At 48.2% G+C, this 24,701-nt stretch overlaps 1 protein-coding gene across 3 annotated transcripts in view; it reads left to right on the forward strand.

The window, feature by feature from the left end:
* The first annotated feature begins 2,392 nt into the window (after positions 1-2,392).
* RHBDL3 (rhomboid like 3) overlaps positions 2,393-24,701 on the forward strand; it is a 56,430-nt gene continuing 34,121 nt past the window's right edge. The window contains exons 1-2 of one of the 3 annotated variants that reach the window (XM_064728269.1): positions 2,393-2,892; positions 6,304-6,327. In XM_064728269.1, the coding sequence (XP_064584339.1) occupies positions 2,773-2,892; positions 6,304-6,327 (144 nt within the window). In that variant the 5' untranslated portion in view covers positions 2,393-2,772. Of the gene's footprint in view, positions 2,893-6,303; positions 6,328-24,266; positions 24,335-24,701 lie in introns of those variants that run through there. The other 2 variants (XM_064728270.1, XM_064728271.1) reach the window with 2 other exon arrangements.

A 24,701-nucleotide genomic window follows, 5' to 3' on the forward strand; every position in this document is an offset into this window, starting at 1 on the left:
CATATAGTCTGATTCATATTGGTTCTGAAAGGTAAACTTGTGTTGTCCCAGCACAAGGAGTGTGATGCTCAGAGTCCTTTACCACTGTTACCTTTTGGGCTTGAGTTTAAACCCCTGTCTCCCATCCGTGGTCCTTAGAGGTTTTTAGCTGAATGAATCTGAGAGGTCTGATCCAGTCCCAGCTGTGTATGTGCTATCTAATATCCTCCTAACGTTGTTTGTGTGCAGCATTTTGGGGTTTTGATCCAAAATGCTGCATTTTCCTTCAGAAGTTGCCTCCCAAGTCTGGCCAGCTGGCTGAGCTCTGGTGTGGAAATCAAGCTGGGTAGGTTTCTCCACATAGTTCCAATTGGCAGAACCGGGAAGATTTGTAAAAGCTACAAGGGAAGAATTGGGAAGTTTTGTAGCTTTGGGGCTCCTTCGGGTGGAGGCAGGACTGGTGCACAAAGTGTTCAGGTTCGACCCAGAGGGCTGAGCTAACAGATGCTGGCTGGGTCCCTGCTCTCAGGGGGGTTATTGCATATTCATGAGCTGACCTTTTGAGCCACTCCCAATGCAGGGAGGCCCTACAGCCACATTTTGGTTGCAGTATTTGGAATATAAAAGTTGCCTATATGACTGAGTGTGAAAACGGCTTGGGGTTTATTATCTCAAGTCCTTTCTGTCTGCATTTCTTCTGAAGCCCCTCCTTCTGTCTGCATCTGCTCTGGGGTGGCCCACAACCCCCCAGTTTATCTAGCAATTACTGTCTTCCAAGGTAGAGTCACCAGGGTATGCAGTGGGGAGAAATGGCATTCTAAATTAAGAGCCTCTCACACACTTGCAAGATGATAATTTGTCTGTAACAAAACTCCTCATTAGAATACTGTTAATTTCCTTTCTGTGGCAATTATAGCACAGCACTAGCTCATATGTGCAATGTGCAGAGATATTTCCCTGAAAAAAAAAAAAAAACAACCCAAAACCTATCATTACCAGTAGTGAAAAACAGTCCTTAGAGAAGAAAAATGAACTTGTAATTTTGCAGCAATTTCTCAATTTAGTGGGAGTTTGGTGTTAAGGTAAGGAGTTCTGGGGGTTCTCGCTGCTGTTGATTGCATTCCTGTTAGACTTCACAGTTGGCATTTTCCCACTAGCATCTGGAATCAGAGATGCTACAGTCCCCAGCTGAGTGGAACCTGTTACCCCTGAAATTCAGCTCATCTATTCTCTCTTTACTCTAAAAACTCACTTCCCTCCTCCCTACAGACATAATGACTGCTGTTTCTTTCTGTTGGCATAGCATATTTTTGCTTATCCATCTGTTTTGAAGTTTTGATGAGGTTTAGTTTTTCAATCAAAAAGAGATTGTTTGTATAATCACTGTTTAGTGCCTGGAATATTTTGGCAGGAGTGGTGTGAGTGAAGTGGGTTAGTCCTTCTCAGAAATGTTGGATTTGGTATCCTGTTCTTATGCTTCAGGAGAGCAGGCTGGACAGGCTCTAGACCAGGGAGAAATGGCTCAAGGAATTGCCTTTAAATGTGCAGAAGGTCTGCTCTGTTTCACTGATGTCATTAAGGGGACAGAAGCCCTCCTTTTTGTCAGCTGCACTGAAGACCTGAGAAGAGCTTTTATTTTGTTGTCATTTTCCTGCCTGAATCCTGAGCTTGAAAAGTTCTCTTCAGGTCCAAGGGCTCTGGTTTTACTTCTCTGCTGTGTGCCCTGCTACTGCAGCATGGAAGATCCTGCTCCTTTTCCAGAGGTATTCTAGCTGATTTGTTCTTGGTTTTGTGGTTGGTTGATTTTTAAACAGGTTGTAGAGAAAAGAGGGGCTTCCAGCTTGGTTCTGTACTCGTGGCTGAGGTGTGTCTGAGCTGGTATTGAACCTTTTCATGAAGAAAACACAGCCTGTGGTGCCGGACTCTGCTCTGGCTGTGCTCTGTCTGGCTTTTAGCAGAAAGCAGAGGCACTGGCACCATGTGGATCAGCCTGGCTCTGCTCGCCCTTCCCCCTTGCCAACCTGCTATTTCTGTACTTGATTGGAAGAAGCTAAAACTGCTGGATTTTTGCCGGCAGTCAAGGCATTCCTCAAGTTCCTAATCCAGGCTCCAGATGGTTAAGTTGTCCATCCTGACATATAGGAACAAGTAATTATGGTAAAAGATGTAAACCCCCGCACCAGCCTCTCACGGTGAGCCTCTAGGGCAGAGAAGTCTGCAGGGAGCCCCGATGAACCGGCACGTCTGGTCACCTGTCCGCGGGCAGGAGGGCAGGGCAGGAGCGGGCCGGGCCCCGCCGCAGGGGCTGCCCGGTGCCGGTGCCGGTCACGGCCGAGCCCCGCGGGTCGCCCCGTGGGAGGCGGTGCCGGCCCTGGGCGCTGCCCCCCCGCCGCCGCCCAGCCCGCATCTCGGACGTGCCGCAGCTCCGGGCTCTGCCGCCGAGCGCCCCCGGGGCTCCCCCCGCAGCGGGAAGGGCGGACCCCCGTCCCCGGGCGATGGCTCGGGGGAGGCGCCGGTCGTGGCCGGGCCGGGGGCACCGCCCGGCCGCAGGGGCGGGAGGCGGGGAGGGGTCACTGCCCCGGCCGGAGCTCGGCCGCGGGGATGCCGCCCGCCGGCGCTGCCCGCGCTAATTGGATGTTCCGTGCATGGAGGATTTCCTCCCCTCCCGGCTGCGGGAGTCATGAAGGCAGGCTCGGCTGCGCTTGAAAGTTTGCCAACCAGCAGCTAGGTTTAATTTCTTTAAGGATCTGGGGAGAAGGGGGGGCGGGGGCTGGAGGGGGACCGTTTCCAAGCATGGGAGACAGGCTGCCGGAGCCTCACGCCAGCTCTTCCCCTGCTGTGGCTGCCAGCTCGGAGGCGGAAGAAATCGAGGTGCTGGACTCCGAAGATGTCCTACCTATGGCCGCAGAGGATGTAAGTTTCCTTTGCTCGGTGTCTTCCCCCCTTTCCCCCGGGCCGGGATAATCGGCTCAAGCTATTCATAGCTGAAGCCCGGGATGGGCGCAGGAGCGGCGCCGGTGACCCTGCGGGACCAGGGGAAGCCGCCGTCCCCGCCGCCCTCCGCGCCTCCCGCCGCTGGGTGTGCGGGCTCCAGCAGCCGCCGGGCTGGCTCCGTCCCCGGGGCCGCAGCTCCCGTCCTTCCCAGCCCCGGCAGCCCGGACAGGCTCCCGGTTCGCTGGGTGCCCGTGTCCGGTGGGTGGCGGCGGATCGGGCAGGGGCACCGGACTGCGCTCGGACGCGACTCGAGCCTGGCGAGGAGCTGACGCCTTGTCTCGAGGGGCGGCCGGGGGACAGAGCGTTCCTCCGGAGTCACAGCCACCCTGAGGGTGACAGATGTGAAACGCTCCCGCTCTCGGGAGCTGCTCCCTCTTCCAGCCCCCGAGCAACAAACAGTCGAGTAAGTTTTCTCTCGGCTAGCCAGGGCTGATGGCTTCTCTCCTCCCTCCGAGCTCTGAAGGCACGTGAGGGTGGGATAACTTAGCACCGCTCTCTGCTCACCCAGCCCAGAAGGACGCGAAGGGGTCCTGCGCACTCCAGATCCGCTCCTGCCGTGCTGGGCGGCAGCGCCTGCAGAGCTCGGGCAGTCGTTCTGCGTCTGCCGGACCCGGAGGCAGGAGCTGCCGTGCACCTGTCTGGGAGGGAGTGAACGTGAGAGATCCTGGTGCATCCCAGGACTGCTCACAGCTCTCATTCCCAGCAAACTTGGCTGGGATGACGACTGAAAAGTGTCTGCTCAGTCTGCAGCGGTAAGTGCAGGGTCTGTTCCAGCCTGTCAGACATAAAGCGGAGATACTAAATGTCTTTCTGAAGCGGGCTCTGGCTCGGGTCTTGCACCGCTACAGAAGGGACACTTGGGAGCTGAACGTCCAGCAGCGGCACATCCCCTCGGCCCTCTCTCAGCCTTTTTGATGCTGCTGGAGGAAGCCGCCCAGGCATGCTTAGGGACAGAGCCTGTGTTTCACCCCCCAGCCCTTCTGAATCACCTAGAATTCGGTTGCTGTTGGGTTTTCCTCCCAGAGGGCAATGGAGGAAGTGCAGTTGCTTGCCAGAGCTGCATTCGCAGTCTGTATTCCTGAGCGCAGCGCAGTCAGGAGGGAGCGTGTGATGCAGGTTGACCTCTGCTACAGCACTGCCAGACAGTCCTAAGAGGAGATGCCTGACTCAGGAGTGCGTGCAGCTATGACTTGGAAAGGGTGGCTTTCCTGGAGCTTTTACAGTCCAGGTTTCCAAATCCCATTGCTGGCTTATGTCAGACTGTGACCTTTTCTTCTCTGACAAATTTTGTGCTTGTCTGGATGGTCCTACAGGAAAGATTTCCTGTTGTGATACATGTGAGCCCCTTGGAGTTGCTCCAGCCTCTACACAAACGCAGCCATTAGCAATTCAATCCTGCCAGGGGGCCCAGGAGATGCTGAAATGCTGAGTGCCTGGCAGGATTGGGCTCCTGGGACAGGAGCTGTCCCTCATGAAGTCTAAATTCTCATCCCAGTTCCAATGCTGCCTTCCTGCTTGACCTTGAGGTAGGAGAGCTTGGGTCAGATCCAGCTTGCAGTGTCTTGCCATTACTTGCATTGTTATTTGACTCTGGTACCTTGTTTTCTATAATCAACAAAACTAAAGCCTGCAGCTGCACTGGTTATGGGAAGCTGCTGAGACCTGGCAATAGATGATGTGACAGAAGCCTGAGGTATCATGTATCATCTGCAAGTCAGAAAAGCAGGAAGCGGTGCAAATGCCCTCCTTCTACTCGGCCAAGATTTCCTGCTGAAACAAGCAGCCTACAGAGCATCATCTCTGAAAATTTCAACTGCTCTGTGCTACTCTGTGCCCCCTGAGACCTAGCTGGGGGTTGATTTGTGTTGTTGCTATTACATCTGAAAGCCTGATGGAAGCTCTCTGGCCTGGCCAGCAAGAACTGACACAAGGTCAGTTCTTTATGTGTTATTAACCACAAAAATATAACACAGTGGAGGTTTGGCTGTCACAGCCTTGACAGTGTGTGACAGCTCAGCTGTGATGTCATTGTAGCTCTCAGAGCAGCATTCCATAAAGCCAGGATTCAGACAGTCCCAAAATGTTCTGTTTAAAGTGCTGGGCTGATTTATGATGATAAATGAGAGCTTATAAATGGAGAGAGACATGGGAGGAGGGGAGCCAACAACTTAACTAATGAAAAGTAATTCAGTGGCCTGATACCCCACTGTCTCTTCAGTCAATTCTGCTTTAGATTTGCCTACCATGTGAAAGAAAATGTTCTTCTAAGACTACATAAGACTGTAACCAGATTTCTGCTTTGCTAATAGCATTGTGAGGAGATTTGCTTATAAAGGTCTGATATTTGTTGTTTTACTCAATTTGTTTCTTTTTTGGGAAGGTAAATGAGAAAACAACAGACCTGGAAATGTTCAAATGTTTCTGGGGATCCTAAGCCAGTAGTTACCCCAGTGCTGCCCCATGGCCGTTGCTGTCTTCTCAACTGGCCCCTAAATCCAGGATAGATGAGAGCCTTAAACAATTCAGTAGGAATTTCCTCTGTTTCGTGGGACAGTGAGGCAGGGAGATGAGTTGATATCAGTCTCTCTACAAAGCAGAAATCAGAGCCAGTTTCCAGCTATTTTGTTCTGTTTCCAAGTGACAAGGACTTGTGTTCACATGGTTGTGAGCATCAAAGTGGAGCTTCCTCCTATACAGCATTTTAAAGGCAGATCTGATAGAACAGAAGAAGTGGGGTAAATCCTTGCAGTGGGCTCTCTCCAGCCTTCCACCCTCTCACCTTGCACAAGAGGAATTTGCTGTTTTTCAGATGTGGACACGTGAGGCTCAGAGAACTGATGGCTATCAGAAGCCTGCAGAAAGCCAGGCTCAGGAGCAGGCAGCATTCAGGGCTCTGACAGCCCAGCAAAGGAATTGATGGGTCAGTGTTGGGCCACAGGATCTCAGAAAGTGATCTGGAAAAACATTGCTAATTCATCCATTCTGTCAGTATACACAGAGCTTTCTTGATCTCTGTGACGAAAAACCCCTTTTTTCCTTGCTTGCCTGCAAATAGACATAGTGGGAGAAAACAGAATTAACTCATGAATGTTTTGAGTTCATCCAAATTTGGATTTGTAAATGAAAACTGTTCTCCCTGTGTTTGGTAGATTCCCCTTCCTCCTCCTCCGGAAGGGTAGGTGATTCTGGGATGAAGAAGGATGTTGGAAATGGCATTAAATCATTTGGTTATTTCTCTATTAGAATATACTTCTACAGTTTACTGCATGTTAATGTCATTGCTCTTATACCTTCTTTTTACTCTTTTTCCTCCCTTATGCTGCCTCTCAGCACTGGAAAGCCCTATTTGATCAGGTATGTGAACTACTGATATATTCTCTCTGTCTTGTGAGCAAAGAGCCTAACCTCTGGGTAATTCCCTCTGTGCTGGCTTTCCCCTGCCTTTAAATGATTTCTCCTTTAAAGCCTAGGAGAAATGTGCTGCATGCTCCCATGCAGGATGCTGGTGTGCAAGTCATAATTATCACGGCTGCTTTGGGCCTTTCTCTCAGTTCTCTTCAGAGCAGCCAGGGACAGGAGTGAGCCCATCCCTGGTGCCCAGGGGCTGAGCCAAGGTGCTGCAGCAGGTGCTCACTTTCCTGCCAGTTGTGCTGTCCTTGCTTGGGGATTAAAGGATCTTCTGCTCTTTCAGGCAGGCAGACTGAGACCTGTAAAACCAGCACAGGGTTCTTTGAAATGGCTCCCCAGCAGCTAAACTGACTTCTGCAGGGTTACATCATCCAGGCAGGACCTGCTGCTTTAACCTTGCACAGGATGAGCAAGGAATCTGCTTCTGTACCAAAGACTCTGGTTGTGTCAGGTAAATGCCTTGGGACAGATCTGTAGCTGGCTGAAGTCAGCACAGCTCTGAAGAGCTCCAGACTGTAGCTGCTGAGGTTTTGGGTTGTGGGTTCTAGTTTGTAGATGATGTTTTTAGCTGCTTTAATGGACGTGTTTGCTTTGTGGTATCCCTTCCATCTGCTGGGTTGAAATGTGTAGCAGCTATAAACAGGGATTTTTCTAGGGTTGATTTGCTTCTAAACTGCAGCACTCTCTTGATGTCATAAACTTTTGTGCTGTTGTGTGTGCATGTAAATGTCACCTTCTGTGAGGGAGCTTCCTCTGACGCTGGCATCATCCTGGCAATAAAGTTCGGATGGGATTTCATCCCTGCTTTATGAAGCGATCATCTTGCCTCTGTGTCTGGCTGCACTACAAAGCCAAAGCTGTGGTGCAGCCTGCACAAGGATGTCCTTGGTGCCCTGGGGGTCCTGTTATCATTCAGCTATTAACTGGGGCTGCCTGTTCTGATGAGTGCTCATTTACACAGGGTTAGCCGTGACCAACTGCTAATCCACGTGTCTGTGCTACAGTCAGCAGGCAGTTGGGAGCTGGGTATTATGATTGTTGATCACACCTGAATTGTGTGGTGTGTTTGAATCTGCTGGGGCTCAGAGGGGATGCTGCCACTGAAAGGGTGGATGCACAATAAATTGCTTGTGGTCTGGGCTGAATGTTTGTTTCAGCTGCTTTGAATTCTCCTGTCTCCAACACTGGCCCTAATTTGGAGGCTTATTCTACAAGCATCCTTTGAAGTCATTGAGTCCTTGTGGGATGGGGCTGTTGGCTGGTAGCTACCTCAGGCTCAAAGAGAGGAATCTGTAATTTCCCATTGGATTTATATGAATAGTAGATGGGATTTTTTCCTTTTTTTTTTTTTTCTTTTTAAGGGGAGGGAGTTTGACTGTTGGATGTACAGAACACTAGCCCAGTAACAATGGAACAGGCTGTAAAGACAGACCTTCAGTAATTAGCTGTGTTTCAATTAGGGCTGCAGCTGAATTTTAAACCTTGTCTGTAAGACTTTATTATCAAAGAGAATGCAACCTGTGACAATTACACATAAGTCCTGAATAAATCAATGATGTCCTTGTTGCCTGTGGGCAAAGCTGACGTCTTCCTGGAGCATTATATCAGCAGAGCAATGCAATTAGTCCTGCAGTGAATTGCAAGATGCTGTTTGTCATGGAACAAGGTTGCTATTCCCAGCAGCAATGTGCTAGGAGGAGAGGGGAGCACTTTGTTTAGCTCTGATGGGCATACATGTGAAACATGAGGACAGTCTCAACAACCAGAGAAAGCCTGGGTGTTGGCACTGGGAACAGTTGCAGCTCTCCCTGGCAGTCAGGACCTGACTGGGTGTGCACTTGCAGTGGCAATGGGTGGCCCAGGGTGCATTTGTGGCTGCTGGGCTGGGACTGGGGTTTGGGAGCCACCTGAGCTGAGACACGTGTGCCTCTGCACTCACCACCACCCAAGAGAGCAAGAGAAGGCTCTGGAGAATGTGTTAAGAGTAGTTGGGAATTTACAGGCTGGTAGTCTGCAAGTGGCTTGTTGCTGTTATACTCTGTCATCCCAGAAAACTGTGAAGGAGAGGTCAGTGCACACACCCCCAGCCTCTGAGAGGGAAATGAAATTATTATTAATGGTTGTTTGTTTGGTTTGGGTTTTTTTTAGGAAGTATTTTTAAAACTTTCATTTAAGTTTACTGACCAAAAAAAGCAGCCAGTTTTCTGTTTAGACATACAAAATTTAAGGGGTTTGGTTTTTTTATGATCTCCCCCTCCCCAGCTTAAATTAAAAATTCAGAACTTCTTGATGGAAAAATTGCTGCTCAGCCATAAAGCAGTGCTTTTTCCTTGGTTATTTTAGGAGAGAGGAGTGACTGACCATGTTTTCTGTAGGAATTTTTTATTTGTTTTGATCCAGCTCTAATCTGTCACACCGGGAACTGTCAGTATCTCAAGCCAAGATCTTCAGCCACTTGCAGACTGATTTATTTAGGAACTAAAGGAACTTAAATTTGACAAAAACTCAGACCCAGAAGTGCTTCCTATGCTTTGAGGTTCAAAGAAGCCCTTCCCAGGACAAAATCCTGGCTGCACTGAAGCAAGTACCAAAATTCCTCCTGGATTTAGTGGGGTCAGCACTTCACCCAAGAGTTTGGGAGCAGGCAGACTCACAGCTCCTCAGTGCTGCAGCCAGACAGTTACAGTTCAGCTGCTGCCTCATACTGTGCTTGCAAGATGTGGTTTTTATTACAAGGCCATGGCCCTCGGGCAGCTCTAACTCACTTTTATATGGGAACTTTTATAGGGATTCATACATTTATTTATTGTGCTCATAAACACCCTCCACCCCCACACACACATTAGCTCTGCATCTGCTGCCTTCTGCAGTGCCTGCACCATCGCTGCGTGCTCTGTGCTGGCTCTGTGAGGAATCTGAGCTCTGAGCAGAGCAAGCTCTCTCCATCCCTCTGCAATCACTTGGGGTTTTCTTCATTTGTTCTTCAGTGGCCAAAGCCCCATTTTTTTGTTAATCTTCTGGTAAAGTTGAAAATGCGACAATCCCAGGAGCAGCTGCTGACAGTTTCATGCTTCTCTGTGTTAATAAGATTTGTTAATTGCCTTGCACTCAGACATGAGAACATCTCCCAGTCCTTGCTGAAGCCAAGTTTCCTGATGGCTGGAGAGTGATTGTGCAGATGAGTGTCCTGAGGGGCTGTTCCTGCTTTGCTCTGTCCTCTCTGGGGCCTCGGGTGCAGTTCTGTGCCCCTGCTTTGGCAGTGACTGCAGCTGGTCGGTGTGTCCAGCCCTTGGCTGGGCTGGATGACAGGGGCTGGATAGGACATCAGTGTTCTTGGGACAGACCTGCCTTCTGAAGGTGGCTTTTAACCTTGTTAGATGCTAGGAGCTTGTGTCATCTTCTCTGCTTGCCCATCCCCATGGCTGTTGAGATTTTGAGGATGAATTAGCATTATCAGCCCTCATCTTGGAGTTCTCACTTCTTCTCACCCATACCCTGGTTTGTAGTCATGACAACAAACTTGTTTTAAATAGACACACAAAAAACTCTCTAAAAAGACCCTCCTTAGTGCCTCAACACCTTGATCCTATTGCTTGTCAATCCAGGCTGTGTTTTTGTTGCAGCTGCTTTAGAAATCCTAGATTCCTCCCTGAGACTTGCACGTGGGTGTGATGGCAACAGATGAACAGAGTTTATGGGGAATGCAGAGAGATGCCAAGTTACCCAGTCTGTGTAGGCAGCTAATGGAAAACTTGAGCTCAGAAACAAGGCTGTACAGACAGATATGCACTTGCCAGGAAGAGTTCAGTTGCTGACACTACCAGCAGTGGGTGCAGCTGAACCTGCTCCACCATGGTCTCATAAAACATTAAAATATGCTTTAAAAGATGCTGACTTTGCAGCTGCCTTAAATCCAGGGCTGGTTCCTGAACAATTGAAATTGCAGAGCAATCCATAAAATTGGGGCAGCTATTATCATTGTTGGTGGTAACTGAGGAAGGGAATTATTTTGAACTTAATGATCTTCTATGTTAACTGTCCCTTTTTTCTGGGTAGCCTTTAGTGCAGGCAGGCAGAGCTATTTCCCACGCTGTAAAAGAAATTCCAGTTTATTTTATTTACTGGGGCACTGTTGAGCTAAACATGACCCTTCACTTTGAAACATTCCCCTGCCTTTTGGTGCTGGCAAACCCCTGCCAGCTGTGGCTGCAAAACCTCTCCAGGCAGGTCTCACTGAGCTGTAGGCAGTGGTTTGTGCCTTGAGATTTCATCTCTTTCTCTAACAAACAACTTGTGCTTCACTGCTGGTTTGTTGGATCATGGGAACAGGTGGAGCACAAACTGTAATATAAAGAATAGGAAATTATGGCAGTGATAGCAGCAGTGTAGCCAGGGGGGTTGAGCCCAGGGTTTTGTGTAGCCTTCAAGTCCTTGCCTGAATTTTGGACTATTGCTGCCTTTATAGTGTTCATTGGGACATCTGTCCCCATTTAAATGGAGTGGTGCTGCAGACAGGAGGCTGTGGAAACTGCGATTAGGAAATAGTCATCAACTTTCTACTTCATCTGCTGAGGTGACTGGGGAATCAGAGGTGCTGGTGGGAAGACTGTCCATGGTGATAAGAGATAAGCATCCAGGCCCCAAACCAGCATCTGCCTCGTCTGCCATATCAGACGTTTCTGAGAGAGTGACAGGAAACGTGTCCCCTTCTCCCCCTCTGCCAAGCTGTGCATTGTAAAGGGGAGAGACATTTTAAAATCTACAAGGGTCTCTTTACAATGCACAGAGGGGGTTCTGCATCTGCCCCACGCCTTGAAGTCTAATCTCATTTACAGTTGTCAGCGTGGGCTGCTGGAGGAGATGAAAGGCGGAGGACAAGGAGGGAGAATGGATTAGTCCCGAGCAGAGGGCACGGGGAGTGCACCTGCCTCTGCCCCGCTACCTTGAGGAGGGGCGGCAGTGGCAGCTGGGCATGTGTCATCTGCTGCTCTTTGAGGCACCCAGCCATGGAGCACACGATTAATGACTCGAGGGGCTGGGCTTTTGTCAGTGATAAAGCCCTGGGATTTCGGCTGGGCTCTCAGGCTTTTCTCTGAGCAGCACCATCACTTTACATTTCTCAAGTGGCGCTGTGGTCGCAGCGAGCTGTCTGTGGCCACAATGCTTCCCTTTCTCCTCTCTCCCCAAACTGGGCTGACCTTTGCTGTACAGCATTAACCCTTTGACTCCTCCACTTTGGGTTATGGGGTTGGGGGAAAAAAAAAGAATCCCTTCAAATTCATTGCCCTGTGGATAGCCTTGAAGGGAAGAAGGGGATGGTAGGAGATGTGTTTTTGCTGAAGGAGATTGGTTTGCTGTTGCCCTCTAGATTATCAATTCCTCACTGCCTTCAGCCAGTGGCTTTTTTGAATACAGCCTGAGAAAGGGGAGGGGAATTTATCATTCTCTCAGTTAAGCAGGGAAACTTGGGCATTGAACAGCAAATATATGTCCAAGTGACTATTCCCTCTGCAGGATAATGTCTTTTACCATGCCTGGATTAGCCTCTGTCCATCCCCGGTGTTGTTACAGTGGATGGCAATCTCCCAGCACTTCCAGGCTTATACCCAGATTTGACTTTTAGCCAAAATACCCTGGAGTGATGGCTTAGCATGAAAAAGCCACATGGAGATCATTAATGATCTTTCCACCCCTTGCAAGATGAACAGCAAAAATGTCCCAGGTTCCTCCTTAATCTTCTATCTCTGTACACAGAGCACCAGCCAGCCCTTACACTGAATGTGGATCTCTTTATTTTACACCTTCCCTACAGCTTGAAAAGTTTGTGGTCAGTTATCCCATTTCTCCTTTCCCTGGCTATTTGGGCACTCCTCTCTCCAATCCCACCACCCTGTACACTGACTGCTGACTTTGACTAGAGCAAAAAGTTGGGAGTGGAAGCCATCAGTATGAACCAGATATTGGCAGCATAGCAAACACAGCGCTCTTAAGCCTGTGCCAGTAAAAGCAGGCATCTCCTGAAATGTTTCAAGGAGTCATAACAAACACACCAAAAAACACATGGAGGCTGAGTCAGTCTTACACAGCTCATGAGTTATTGGCAGCTTGATGTCTCTGGATTTGTAAAAAGCCTCAGGAGGCTTCCTACTCATTACACATTTGTGTACCTTCCACGTCTGAGCCTGGAAACCTGCACGTTGGAGTGTCCAGAGCCGTGTGTCTCTGCTGCTTCCTGATCCCAGCTGCACTGAGGGGCTTTGGAATCTCTGCTCTGCTGTTTCAGCTGGATGTGTGGGATGGGATTTAGGCACATAGATCCTTGCTAATGCATTGTTCTCAAATCCTGTCTTGCACATAGAAAATCACTGAAGCAATAAAAACGTTTAAGCCTGCGTGTTTAGAAAGAAAGGGGAGAAAAAGCCATAAACACAGAGTGGATTGATGCTGTTGTGCAAATCAGCTGGTGCATTGTGCTCTGTGGCTGTGTGCTGCCATGACAGAGAAGGGGAAGAGATCATCTCATCTCCAGAGGACCAAGCCAGCTGCTTAGCGAGTGGAAACAGTTTGGAGGTGCTTTTCTACACCATCATCACTTATACCTGTAACAGGTACTTTAACAGGTATAACTTTATATATAACTTTAAAGTTATATATAACTTTACAGGGCTTTTAAAGTTACTCTCTACCAGACAAAACAAATGTTTCTCCTCTACAGCAGGAAGTATGATCTTCCCATTGCTTTCTGGTATTTGCAATCAGTGCAAAAGTACTGGGGCACGTTTGCAAATTAAATGCAGCAGTGGGAGTGTTTGACAGCAGCCAAGAAAGCTGTGATCTCTCTCTGCCTCCTCACTAGGTGTTGTACTATATGTTGGTCTGAAATCAGTTAAGTAACAGCAGACCATGAGACAAAGTTGATGGGATTCAGCTGATGGGCTGTTTTCCTGCACCACTGTACATACAGGCTCCTGAGGAAAGCTGATCTCCGAATGCTCTGGATTTTTGTGTGATTCAAACCTTGTTGTGTTTGCCTGTTCAAGCTGTAGCACTTCTTTCCCTCTCCCAGTCTCTTGAGTGGTGGCATCAAGCCCAATCTGGCTGCTCAGGGTGACACAGGGAATGTTCTGTTCACTAGACACAATATTTCTTGGTGAAAAGTGTAGTGAAAGTCCTGAATGTTTGTGATCCCTCTGAGTCTCACTTGGACCTCGAATTCTTTCAACTTTTCAAGTAAAACCCCACACTAGCAAGACACAGAGAATTTATGAGTTCTTAGTGTCCATTCCTGTTGCTTAGGAACAGGTATCTGCAGTGACCCTGTGTTGTTGGTGACAAGAGTAACGATGTATGAAACTGATGTTAAACAAGCAAGATCAATCTTACCCCTAGGAACTGTTCTTCATGTTCTTTGCTACTTGACATGCTTTGTAAGTAGCAAATACTCTGGAGCTCCTGAGTTCATGAGGGAAAGATGAATGAGACAGCTGGAGGCGGAGCTGTTTGTGACTATCATCAAACCTCTGCTCTGATGCGTTTCTTCAGGGCAGTGTTCCCTGAGGAACTCTCTGCCTCAGTGAGCCTCCACAAAAAGGTACCAGTGATGAATAGGAGTGCCTGGTTTGGGGAGCATGCTTGTTTATGATGTGCAGTGGCAGTGGAAGGGTTTGTTGATGGCAGCCTGCAGCCAGTGAGATGTAGCCTTGTTTGCCTCTTGGCAGAGAAAGGATCAATATTATAGAAGGTGAAAAACTGGAACTGTCACAAAAACTATTGGAGGACCTGATCCTGAATGCTCTGACTTGGTTTAGCAAAGCACTTGAAAACAAGTGTGACAAGTGTCCTGGATTGTTTCTGTGTCTGATGTAAACTGTGTTTTGCCAGGGTGGGTATCAGAATGGGGTGTGCCCTAAGGAATTTGGAGACCAAAGTGGGATTTTAGTTCTGCCCCTTGGCTCTAAGACAGAGCCAGATGCTTGTCTTCCTGCCACTCCTCTCACGTTTATGCTCACACTGAGAAATAATGGAAATTAGGACTTGAGCATTTTTTCTCACTTCAGGCAGTGGCCTCCATGGAATGATGTTGGGTTTTAGCCTTGTCTTTTGCCCTGGGGAGGAAAATCAAAGTGTTTATTGTGGTTCCTTCTTCCATTGGAACTGCTGCCTCTTCCCTCAGCTACTGCTTTGTTGCTGATAGAGGAGTTGCTTTTGCACACAGTCCTGCTATCACTGGATTTCTGTTTCTGGGTTGTTCTCCTCCCTGTCAACAAGCAAGGCATAAATATTTTTCCTTCATATGTCCTCTGACAATAGTATTTAGGTCTTGGGGAAATGTGTATTTTTGCATTTAGGCAGCCCTTTTGGGGGAGACTGCTGTGGAGAGCATGGGAGATAGTCCTGCTGCTGCTGTCCTTGGTCTCTGAGCTGTGCTTGGAGACCATGGCTGGAGGAGTAAGTTCCTTCCAACCTGAATAAAGTGACTGAAGAATTTTTATTAAGCTGTATTTGCTTTATTACACTTGGACTTGCCAACCCTGGGAACTGTTTGGGCAGGTCTTGTGCAAATGTGCTGTGTGCAGGATGTGCCTTTGACATATTAAATATTCTGGTGTTGTCTCTTCTAGGGCTTAATGAACCAAATTCAACAAGACCAGTGTTCTGGATGGCTTGTTCCAGGGTAGTGATGGCCAAAATTCCTCCCAAATAATTGTTTTCATGTATCTGAAACAGTGTTTTCCATCTTTATTCCCCCTGTGCTCCATGAGCTGAGAGCTGCCATTGCTGCATTGATTTATGGGATCTTTTGGTCTTGGTACTGGTGGCCAAGAGGAGCCAGAAAGTCATTTGCCAGCTGCTGATTTATGTCCCTAGTGAACAGTCCTGAAAAGCACAGTAAGAATTTTCTGGGCCTTATGCAGTTTTAGCTGCCTGGGAGCTCCAGACTGTTATCTGACCATGTGGAGTAATCAAACTGTGAAAACTAATTAACTTTTGTGCCTACTGCAAAACAAACAAAATCATGCAAAAATGCTCCACACTTGCAAGCAACAGTGACTTTATGGGTTTATAAGCCTGTGTTTAATGACCAAGCATGTAGTGCAATGTATGAACTATGTTCCTTTTGCTGGCTTCCAAAGCTGAACAGAGCATAACAAGCTTTACTGATCACTGAGGCTCTGAACACCAGCTTGGGATAAAGTTCTCTTTCATCCTTATTAATTATGTAGCTGATGTGCAGGTGGAGGTTTGACACAGAGCTGCATTGGGTGGTTTCTTGTAGTCTAAAGCAGCCTGAATTACGCTGAGCTGCTGCAGTTCATTCAAGGAGAGCTGCTCTCTGCAGTGGGAGTACTGGAGTCTTTCTGAGGTCATTCTCTGCTCCTCTCACGTAGGTGAATGAGCCCTTTCTCAGTGGGGACACCAAGGTGTTTCTCTGATGTTAGCAGACAGAGCCAGCCCTGCTCAGGACCTGTCTCCCGTGGTGGGGATGCTCTGTGTGTGCCAGCTGTGATGCTGATGTCAGAGCAGAGATGTTTGTGTGTGTGCCAGCTGTGATGCTGATGTCAGAGCAGAGATGTTTCTGTGTGTGCCAGCTGTGATGCTGACAGCAGAGCAGAGGTGTTTCTGAGTGTGCTCAAGCAGTGTTCTTGTGTGACATGCTGAGTCAGCAAGGTGTTTCTGGTGTGCCAGCTGTGATGCTGACTACAGAGATGTTTCTGGTGTGTTGTGCCAGCTGTGATTACTGACTCAACAGATGCGAGAGGTGTTTCTGTGTGTGCCAGCTTGTGATTGCAGATGGTCAGCAGGAGTCAAGAGATGTTTTCACTGTGTGTGCACCGAGCTGTGGATGATGTGTCAGAGCAGAGATGTTTCTGTGTGTGCCAGCTGTGATGCTGATGTCAGAGCAGAGATGTTTCTGTGTGTGCCAGCTGTGATGCTGACGTCAGAGCAGAGATGTTTCTGTGTGTGCCAGCTGTGATGCTGACATCAGAGCAGAGATGTTTCTGTGTGCCAGGGACTGTAGTTTTGTGGCTGACAGTCAGAGCAGAGATGTTTCTGTGTGTGCCAGCTGTGATGCTGACAGCAGAGCAGAGGTGTTTCTGTGCCAGCTGTGATGCTGATGTCAGAGCAGAGATGTCTCTGTGTGTGCCAGCTGTGATGCTGACAGCAGAGCAGAGGTGTTTCTGTGTGTGCCAGCTGTGATGATGTCAGAGCAGAGATGTTTCTGTGTGTGCCAGCTGTGATGCTGATGTCAGAGCAGAGATGTTTCTGTGTGTGCCAGCTGTGATGCTGATGTCAGAGCAGAGATGTTTCTGGCTGCCCTGGTGTTGTGTTCCTGGCAGTGCCAAGGTATTGACCAGCACTGTACAGGTGATCCAGCCTCTGTCATCTGACACCATTCTGAGGGAGGCAATGACTGCCTGTTCTCCCTTAATCAGATTACTGAGGTAACCCTCCTTCAGTCTCCTGCATTACTCAGGAGCCCCTAATACTGGATGTTTAACTCTGTCTTGTTAGACTCAAAGCTGTTGATTCTTGTTATCCTTTCCTAAGATCTACCAGTTTAGCCAAGATACTTGTCATGACTGCTGATATGGGAGCAGGTGTTTGGAATTTGAAAGAGAAAGTATCCTAAAAGCAGGAAAACTGTGATGTGACAAGATTTAAAAAAATTATTTATTCTCTTTCTGATGGATGTGCTCAAGTTGTCATGGTACTCAGGACCACAGCACCAGCCAGCCTGGGTCTAGCCCAGCTTTAGTTTTCTCCACAAAGCTTAGTATTATTGCAGAGCTATTATTAACCTAAAAGAAATGTGTGTGCATACTCACTGCTATAGAATTCTGTTTTTCACACATCAAATCAAATCCCTGTGTATTTTCACCTTCCTCCCAGATCTGGCAGACAGTGAAAAGGGGAGCTATTTTTAATATAAGCTATTTTTATTTTTATTTCATTTAAGCAATATTCTGAAATGTTCTGTGTTTTGAGACCAGAGTATGAAAATGTAGCTTTTCTCCTGACAGGTTTCATGGATTATTGCTATAAAGCTTCATGTCTATAAAGGAAGAATAAAACTTCCTTCAGGAAGGGCAGAAGTTCTGATTTTGGGGAATACATGTTTTAGTTCCTTTTAGAAACTGAAAAACAGTGGCAGTCACTGTCCTCATGTTAAAGAATTTACCAAGAAGGAGGAACAATTAATCAGAGGAGACAAACAAAACTCTTGTATGGCAGAGTGGTATCAAAAGATCCAGTTCCCTTCCAGGGGAGAAGATGACAGTCACTGGATTAGGAATCATTTGCCTGAAACAATATTTCTGGCAACCAGAGAGATTGGCATCACTGTCAGCATGGTGCTTACAAACATTTCATCACCTTCTAGCTGTCACTACAGTTCTGTCATCCCGCTGGAGTGCCTGCTCCACCTGCCTTCCTGAAGGGCTGCCGTGTATTGTCCAGGAGAGAAGATGAATTTCTGGTCCAAATGCAGTCCCTGCCCAGAAGAAATGCATGCAGAAATGTTTCCTCCTTTGCCCAGTGAATGTGCCCTTTGTGCCTGAGCCCTGTCTGGTGGGCCAGAGCAGAGCTCACTCTCCAGAGCAGGTCCATCCTTCCATGCTGAGTGTCAGATGGGCCAGAGGGGAGCTCACTCTCCAGAGCAGGTCCATCCTTCCATGCTGAGTGTCAGATGGGCCAGAGGGGAGCTCACTCTCCAGAGCAGGTCCATCCTTCCATGCTGAGTGTCAGATGGGCCAGAGGGGAGCTCACTCTCCAGAGCAGGTCCATCCTTCCATGCTGAGTGTCTTGCACCCTGTCCTGGGTGTGCTGATGGGATAGCAGGTTGTTCCCAGGGCGCAGATGCTGGTCACAGCAGTAAGGGCTGAGGCCACTGGCTTTGTGCTCTACAGGGAAGAGGAGGGAGAGAGGCAGAGCAGATCTGACTGTACAGGAGGGCTGGAGCTGGGGAAAAGCAGAGTGCCCAGTTTTGCAAGGTGGCTTTAGGACAGGACTTCAGGCCAGGCACGAGGCAGGAAACCTTGGATGTGACAGGAGCAACATTCCCACATCAACACTGAACACACACTGGTGGAGCTGCTTCAGTGCAAAGCCCAGCTCAGCTTTTTCCTGGCTCCCAGTGCTGGGGGGGCTGTGTGTGACAGTCCAGTGGTTTCTGTGCTGGTGCCCCTTGGACTGGGACAGCCCTCACGTCTCCTGCTGCAGCCTCTGTACACACAGAGCCACAGCTAATGAAACACAAGGCAGCAGGAGTTCCCTGCACTTGTATGGCAGAACTTTTTCTTGCTGAGTACATTTCCAGCCTGGATTCCACCTTGCAGCACGTGGTAGGCACAGCCCTGGTCCTTGCTGCAAGGGGTGTTGAACACAGCCCTTGGGTCACAGCATCCTGGCTCCTGATGAGGCTGAGGGGCACAGCCAGGCTCTGAGCCCAGCAGCTCTCTCTCCCCGGGGCTGCCCTGCAGTGTGCTCCACTCTCCTGCCTGATGGAGCAGGAAAGGGAGGAGCAGCAGTTGTCTCTGCTGGGGCTGGCTGGGTCACTGGTGTTTCTGCTCACCAGACATGTCACTAAACAGCAGCAGAGAGAGACCCGGTGGCTCAGATCTGATTAACCTCTACAACTTTATGCTGTGTCTTAATTGGATTAGCTGCAGGGGGGTGGTTTTGCTCTTGTTCCTGATTTTTTCTTAAACAGGTACTTATCACTGTGACATCTGATGGAAGCAACAACTTTGAGTAGCAAGACCTGTGAATAAATAATCAGTGTTTGCTTCTTCCCCACTGCTCAGCTAACAGCTCCTGCCCTTCCTTTCTAAGGCACTGCTGTACCTGGTGCCTGTGAGATGGCTTTGAGTAAGCCCTGCAGTCTGATCTCCTGGGAGGTGTGGGCTTTGCCTGACAGCCTGAACGCAGAGTCCCTGATTGGTAACCACTGTTCTGTCACTTTTGGGAAGGATTTCTGCTCAGCAAATGTTCAAAGCAGTATTAACTTTCCATGTTCAGTTTCTTTCATCTTTTGTCTGAGCTTTTTAGTTTCCTTCAGAGCCTGATTCTTCTGCACCTCAGGGTTTTTGCATGTATCACCACAGTGGCTGTGGGTTGTAGGGAATTTGCCTTATTCAGCACTGCAATAGCCCTTCCTCTTCCAGGACTTCAAAGCTCATTCTCCAGTATCAGTTCATTTAGTTTCATAGATGGGAAAATGGAATAAGGATATCAGTAATCATATTCTGTTACAGTGGGGAACTGCCTGCTGCAGACCTGAAAAAGGAATTGAATTCATTTGATTGTGGAATTGCTCCTAATTCCTCAAGGTGTTGTCTACCTGTGTAGTGCCCAATTGAAAAAATGGAGAACCAGTTTAGGGGAGTCTTCCCCCCTTTGTCTGTTCTTCTGCCTGCAGCACCCAGTTCCCTTTCCAAGAAGCTTAAAATAGAAACCTTTCTCCTTGCCATAGCTGTAATTGGTGCTGGGTTGGGCTGGAGAGGTGATGGAGGGGGTACAGGCTGCTGAGACACATCTGATCCTGGATAGCTGTGCACAAAGAGTGAATTGCAGGTGTGCTATCAGGCCACGCTTCTGTTCCAGGAGCAATAATAGATGTACCAGCAACAAACTGCCTGATTCAAGATCAAAAGTGCTGTTACATTAAAGCTGGTAATACTGCCTGGCTTGGCAAAAGCCTGACAAAGTGTTCCAGGGTTTTAATGTATATTCAGATAAACTATCTTCCACAGCGAGGTTCAGGCCTTTGAATTTAGTCCATGTAGAATAGCAAGGGTTTTAGTGACTTGGTAAGAAGGTGGCTCCAAGGAATTGCCTCTTTGTACAGGGCTTGAATGTAATTAATTTGTGAGCACTGCTTGCAGGGCAGCCACAGTCTCACAGCAGAGGGTTCAGTGCTTCTTGGCACCTGGGGCGCCCTTGCAGGGTGTGGGGTTGTCAGGCGTGGGCTCTGCTGCTGCTCCTAAGGAAAACATGATCATTAAGTTGAGGTATAATGGACATTAGTTTCCTTTCCCAGATTTAATGCATTCCTGTATTTGTGTCCCCTGGCCCCTCAGCAGCTCACAGGCTGGATATGTAAATTGGTAGCTGCAGAGGATGACTGATCTGGTAATAGGTGGAATTTGGTGCTCATAAAATGAGTGCATTTAATGTTGCAATGGCAATGGTTTGCTTGAATTTTTAAGTCTCCTGAGGATGTCTTGTAATTCTGTGGCTCTGGCTGTCTTTGTTACAAAAAGCAATACAAATGGAGAGGCTCTGTGGTTTCTGAGGGCTGGCTGTTCTGTTGTCTGTGAGTATCACTTCAACTTTTTCTATATCAAATATTATTCCAAGGAAGCTGTGAAAGTGGGAAATGCAATGATATCTGAAAACAAAACACTGAAGTACAAATTCATGGTGTCCATAGAAATAGCTGTCTTTGGAGATCTGTTCAGATATTATTTTTCAGGAAAAGCCAAGTTTTAGTAGATAATATTTCATTATTAGGCTTTTGTTGAGGGATACAGAGGACTAAAAAGATTTGGTGGGTCATTAAAATAAGTACAGATCTGCCACTGTGGGGTTTTAAATACAAAATTAAATCCTGGCCTCTTGGAAGGGGCCTCCTGTGCTTCCTTTGGGCCCCATGCTAATTTCATTGCTGGTTTCAGAAGGGTAAGGACTTCCACTGATTTTAATTTTACAATGTTTCTTTTAGTATGCAGGCATTGAAATATTAAATTTCTTTTGCTGAGGGTTTCATTAAAGGAAGCTGTGCACCCCTTCCATGGCAGAGCATTTGTGTGATAAATTGCATTTTACAAACACATGAGATGGTGATGATCCCTCAGATATTGCAGAGTTACATTCTGAAAACATTGGTGCTTCTTGTTTTCCCTTTAGCACTGTGAGGCAAATACTTCAGTTTTTCATCACTTCCCCAAGCCTGGGCTGAAGGGACGTTAACAACTATGCAGGGAGAATATTGTGATATGCACCATAAAGTTGTGCCAAGGTGAAAGGAATATACAGTCTCAAATGATCCCTTCTCCCTGAGGCTTTTGTGATTTATTTTAATATTTTCTAAGGTGAAGTGCTGGATCCAAGCCTTGCTACCAGCCAGCATCTTTCATGTCAGACAAAAAAATCTTTTACTTGTGTCTTCCTTGGGCACCACCCCTCCAGATCGTGGTGATGTCAGCACAGCAGAGTTTGGCTGTGGAAAGTCTGTCACTGCTGTCATGGTGTCTGCTCTGTGGGTGCTGCATCCACCTCTGCCTGCTCTGTCCTCAAGGGATGTGTGCCAGGCTTAGACTGAACAGTGTCTCAGTTTGGCAGTGTGAGAAAAGGGCCCTGGTTTGCTGTGTTTCTGAGAAGGCCATTGAAAGAGGCAGATTTGCTGTGTGGGCAGCAGGAGTAGAACCAGGGTGAAGTACCAGAGTGGAGTGCCTGAGGCTGTGGGTGGCACCTCCGTGACATTTCTTTCTCTCGTTGTGGCATTTGAAGAAAACTCCCCCAGAGGCAAGCAGGGGTGCCTGGTTATGATGTCTTGGCTCTGAAATTGGCTAGTTGTGATTGCAGGGATCTGCAGCCTGCTCTGGGTTAGTGTAAACACATCTTTCAACTTGTAAGAAACCTGCTGTGTTTCCTTGAAGGACATCAGCGAGTATGTAGGCAAACCTCAGCTGCTTTTCTTCTGGAGACTTGGTCTCCCAGATAAAATTCTCATGAGTAGCTTCATATTTGTCTCAAGTCCATGAATTCAGTGGCAGCTGAAGGTATTTGGCAGCTTTGGATACCAGTGACTCCTTGGGGCTGCAGAAGGCAGCATTGCACTGTGGACAGGTCAGTGTAACCACCAAACCTGTGCCCCTGAGCTCTGGTGCCACTTCAGAGGAAGCTTCCCCTTACCTGGCTGGTCTCCTGGCCTGCTCCTGGGAAGCCCTTGGAAACCCTTGTTGCACTTTCCCAAAGGTGAAATGTGCCCTGCAGCAAGCAAAAGTTACCTTGCAAGGGCAGCCTGGGGCCTGGAGGTGCAGTTGCTGCTGGCTGGCAGTAGCACAGTGGTGACTCTCTTTTCCATATTCAGGACAGACTGGCAGAAACTTTCTGTGCTTTGAAGCCATCACACCAGGAAGGGTTTCCATGTGTGTTAGAGCAGCTGCAAAAATGTCTTCTCCCGGTCTAGAGGGAAACCTTTATATCTAATTCATCTCAGACTCTAAATCATAAAGATAACCAAGTAAAACCAGCAGAATTTGCACCAAAGGGCTCAATTTTGTTGGCTTCTTGAAGGGGATGTTAAGAGATATTCACAGTGTTTAGAAGCATTTTTGGATTTATTTGTTTCTTTTTCTATGAAAATCTCACTGGTTGGTATTCCCATGTCTCTTTTAAGCCATTTGAGATGAAAAATTTATTTTGTTTCTTTCATTATAAAGAAACATTCTTTCATTATTTTTATCCCGGTTCATGAGACTGTACAAGTAGAAATTAAAGCCCTGCTTGCTATTTCCTTGCCCATGCTATCTGTTAGTCACCCCCAGCTCCTTTCAGCTCTCCCCAGCTGCCCCTCCCCTCCCCAGCTTGCCTTGAAGGGCTGGGAAAGCCGGCGCTGGCACATTGTGTTGGCTGTCTGATTGTTGTGGGGTTGTGTTTGTGTGGGGAAGGTCACGAGACAAAGAGACCACCAGGCAGGGCTGGGTGGGGGCTGTTCAGTCCCTTTCCATTCAGGCCTCTTGGCAATGGGTGGGAAGAGTCTTGTTTGCATGACAGGATTTCAGGGGGCCATTGCTTTTTGTTTAGATTTCTTCCACTGCTGCTGCAATGGGCCCTGGAGGGCTACAATAAAGGTAGAGCTTGTGTTATGAGATTCATGGGGCAAAGCTCTCAGTGCAGGAGGGACTGAGCCTGAGCAGCCCCTGTGCTCCTGCAGCCTGGAGACTGCCAGCAATTGCTCTGGCTGGGCTGTTTGTGCCACGTCCAGTTGTGGCTCTGGTAGAGCTCTGACTCTGTGGGCTGAGCTCCTTAGTGGGATGAATGCTCTGCAAGCATTCTGTCTGTGGAATGAGGGTTGGAATTCAGGGGACAGCTCCACAGACCTGCCACAGTGGCTGTGCTTCCCTGAGTATTTCTGAGACTTCCAGACAGTGATTTTACTTGCAGCATCTGCCTCTTTCCTTGCTATCAGGTTGACATTTTTGAGAGCATTCTTGTGTTTAAGCAGCACTTACTTCCTCATCATCCCTGTGAGAAGCTGAGCTGCTGCCCCTGGGTGCAGCTCTCCCCTCACCCCATCCTTAGAAAGCAGCTCAGTCTATATTTACCACTGGTGTGCACAAAGGCAAACATTGTCAGGGACTCATTGTAACTGTCCCAATTACCCTAATTTCATTTGCATAAGAAGATCGACCAGCCTGTGGCAGTGGCACTGCCTTGGCTGTCTGATATGGGACACTGTCATTGGGAAGCAGGAAAGAACTGGGATCCCCAGGCTGAGTGGGATGGGGAGAGGGGGCTGTTGTGGTCCCCAGCAGCGTGGGTGTACAGCAGCCCTTCCTGGAAGGAGGAGAACTTGTCAGATCTCAGGCACTGCAAGTCCCTGACCACGTCTGATTCAGATGTAAGAGCTGCCAGCTTCCCAAAGATGCAGATTCCAGGTACCCCAAGCATGCCTGAGTGTCTGGCTGTCCCATACAAGTAAATCTTCCCCTGTGTGGTGTGTATGTGTGTATTTATCTATTTTTTTGTCAGTAGGTGTTGACCCTGCTCGAATGCTTCTAGACTAAGCAGTGGCCTGCTGTGTTTGTCCCTTCCCTCAGGCACATGTAACCTCTCCTCCTTGTGTTTGGATTTTTTCCAGAAAGGTAGCTGTTCCTGCAGGCAGGCACTAAAGCAAGAGGAAAGCAGCTGGGATGGAGCAGAAGTCAGGAAGCAGGCTGAAATGGTATAATCTCTTGACCCAAAGCAATAGCTAGTGCTGGTAGGACGTGCTTGCACTGCAGCAGCTGCACAGCTCTCACTCCTCTCATTGGATTGAGAATGAATCATATTTTCTCTCCCTTCCCCCCAGTGCCACATGTAACATGATCTCCCTGTGCCCAGGCTGGCAGATGGAAACCCAAAACTCTTCTGTTTGCAGTAATGGTTCTTCATGGGCTCAACTGGCCTGGGAAGCTGCAGTGTTCCAGCTTGTGAGCTTTGGCAGAGCAGCTTTTCTGTGCCCCTGCCCTGCTGTGTGTGCCTGCACAGACCCACATCCATGTCTTATCTCCCTGCTGCTGCAGGAGAGACCCTTGCTCCTGGACATCTTC

This window comes from Zonotrichia leucophrys, chromosome 18 (assembly GCF_028769735.1).
Source record: "Zonotrichia leucophrys gambelii isolate GWCS_2022_RI chromosome 18, RI_Zleu_2.0, whole genome shotgun sequence".
NCBI lineage: Eukaryota > Metazoa > Chordata > Aves > Passeriformes > Passerellidae > Zonotrichia > Zonotrichia leucophrys.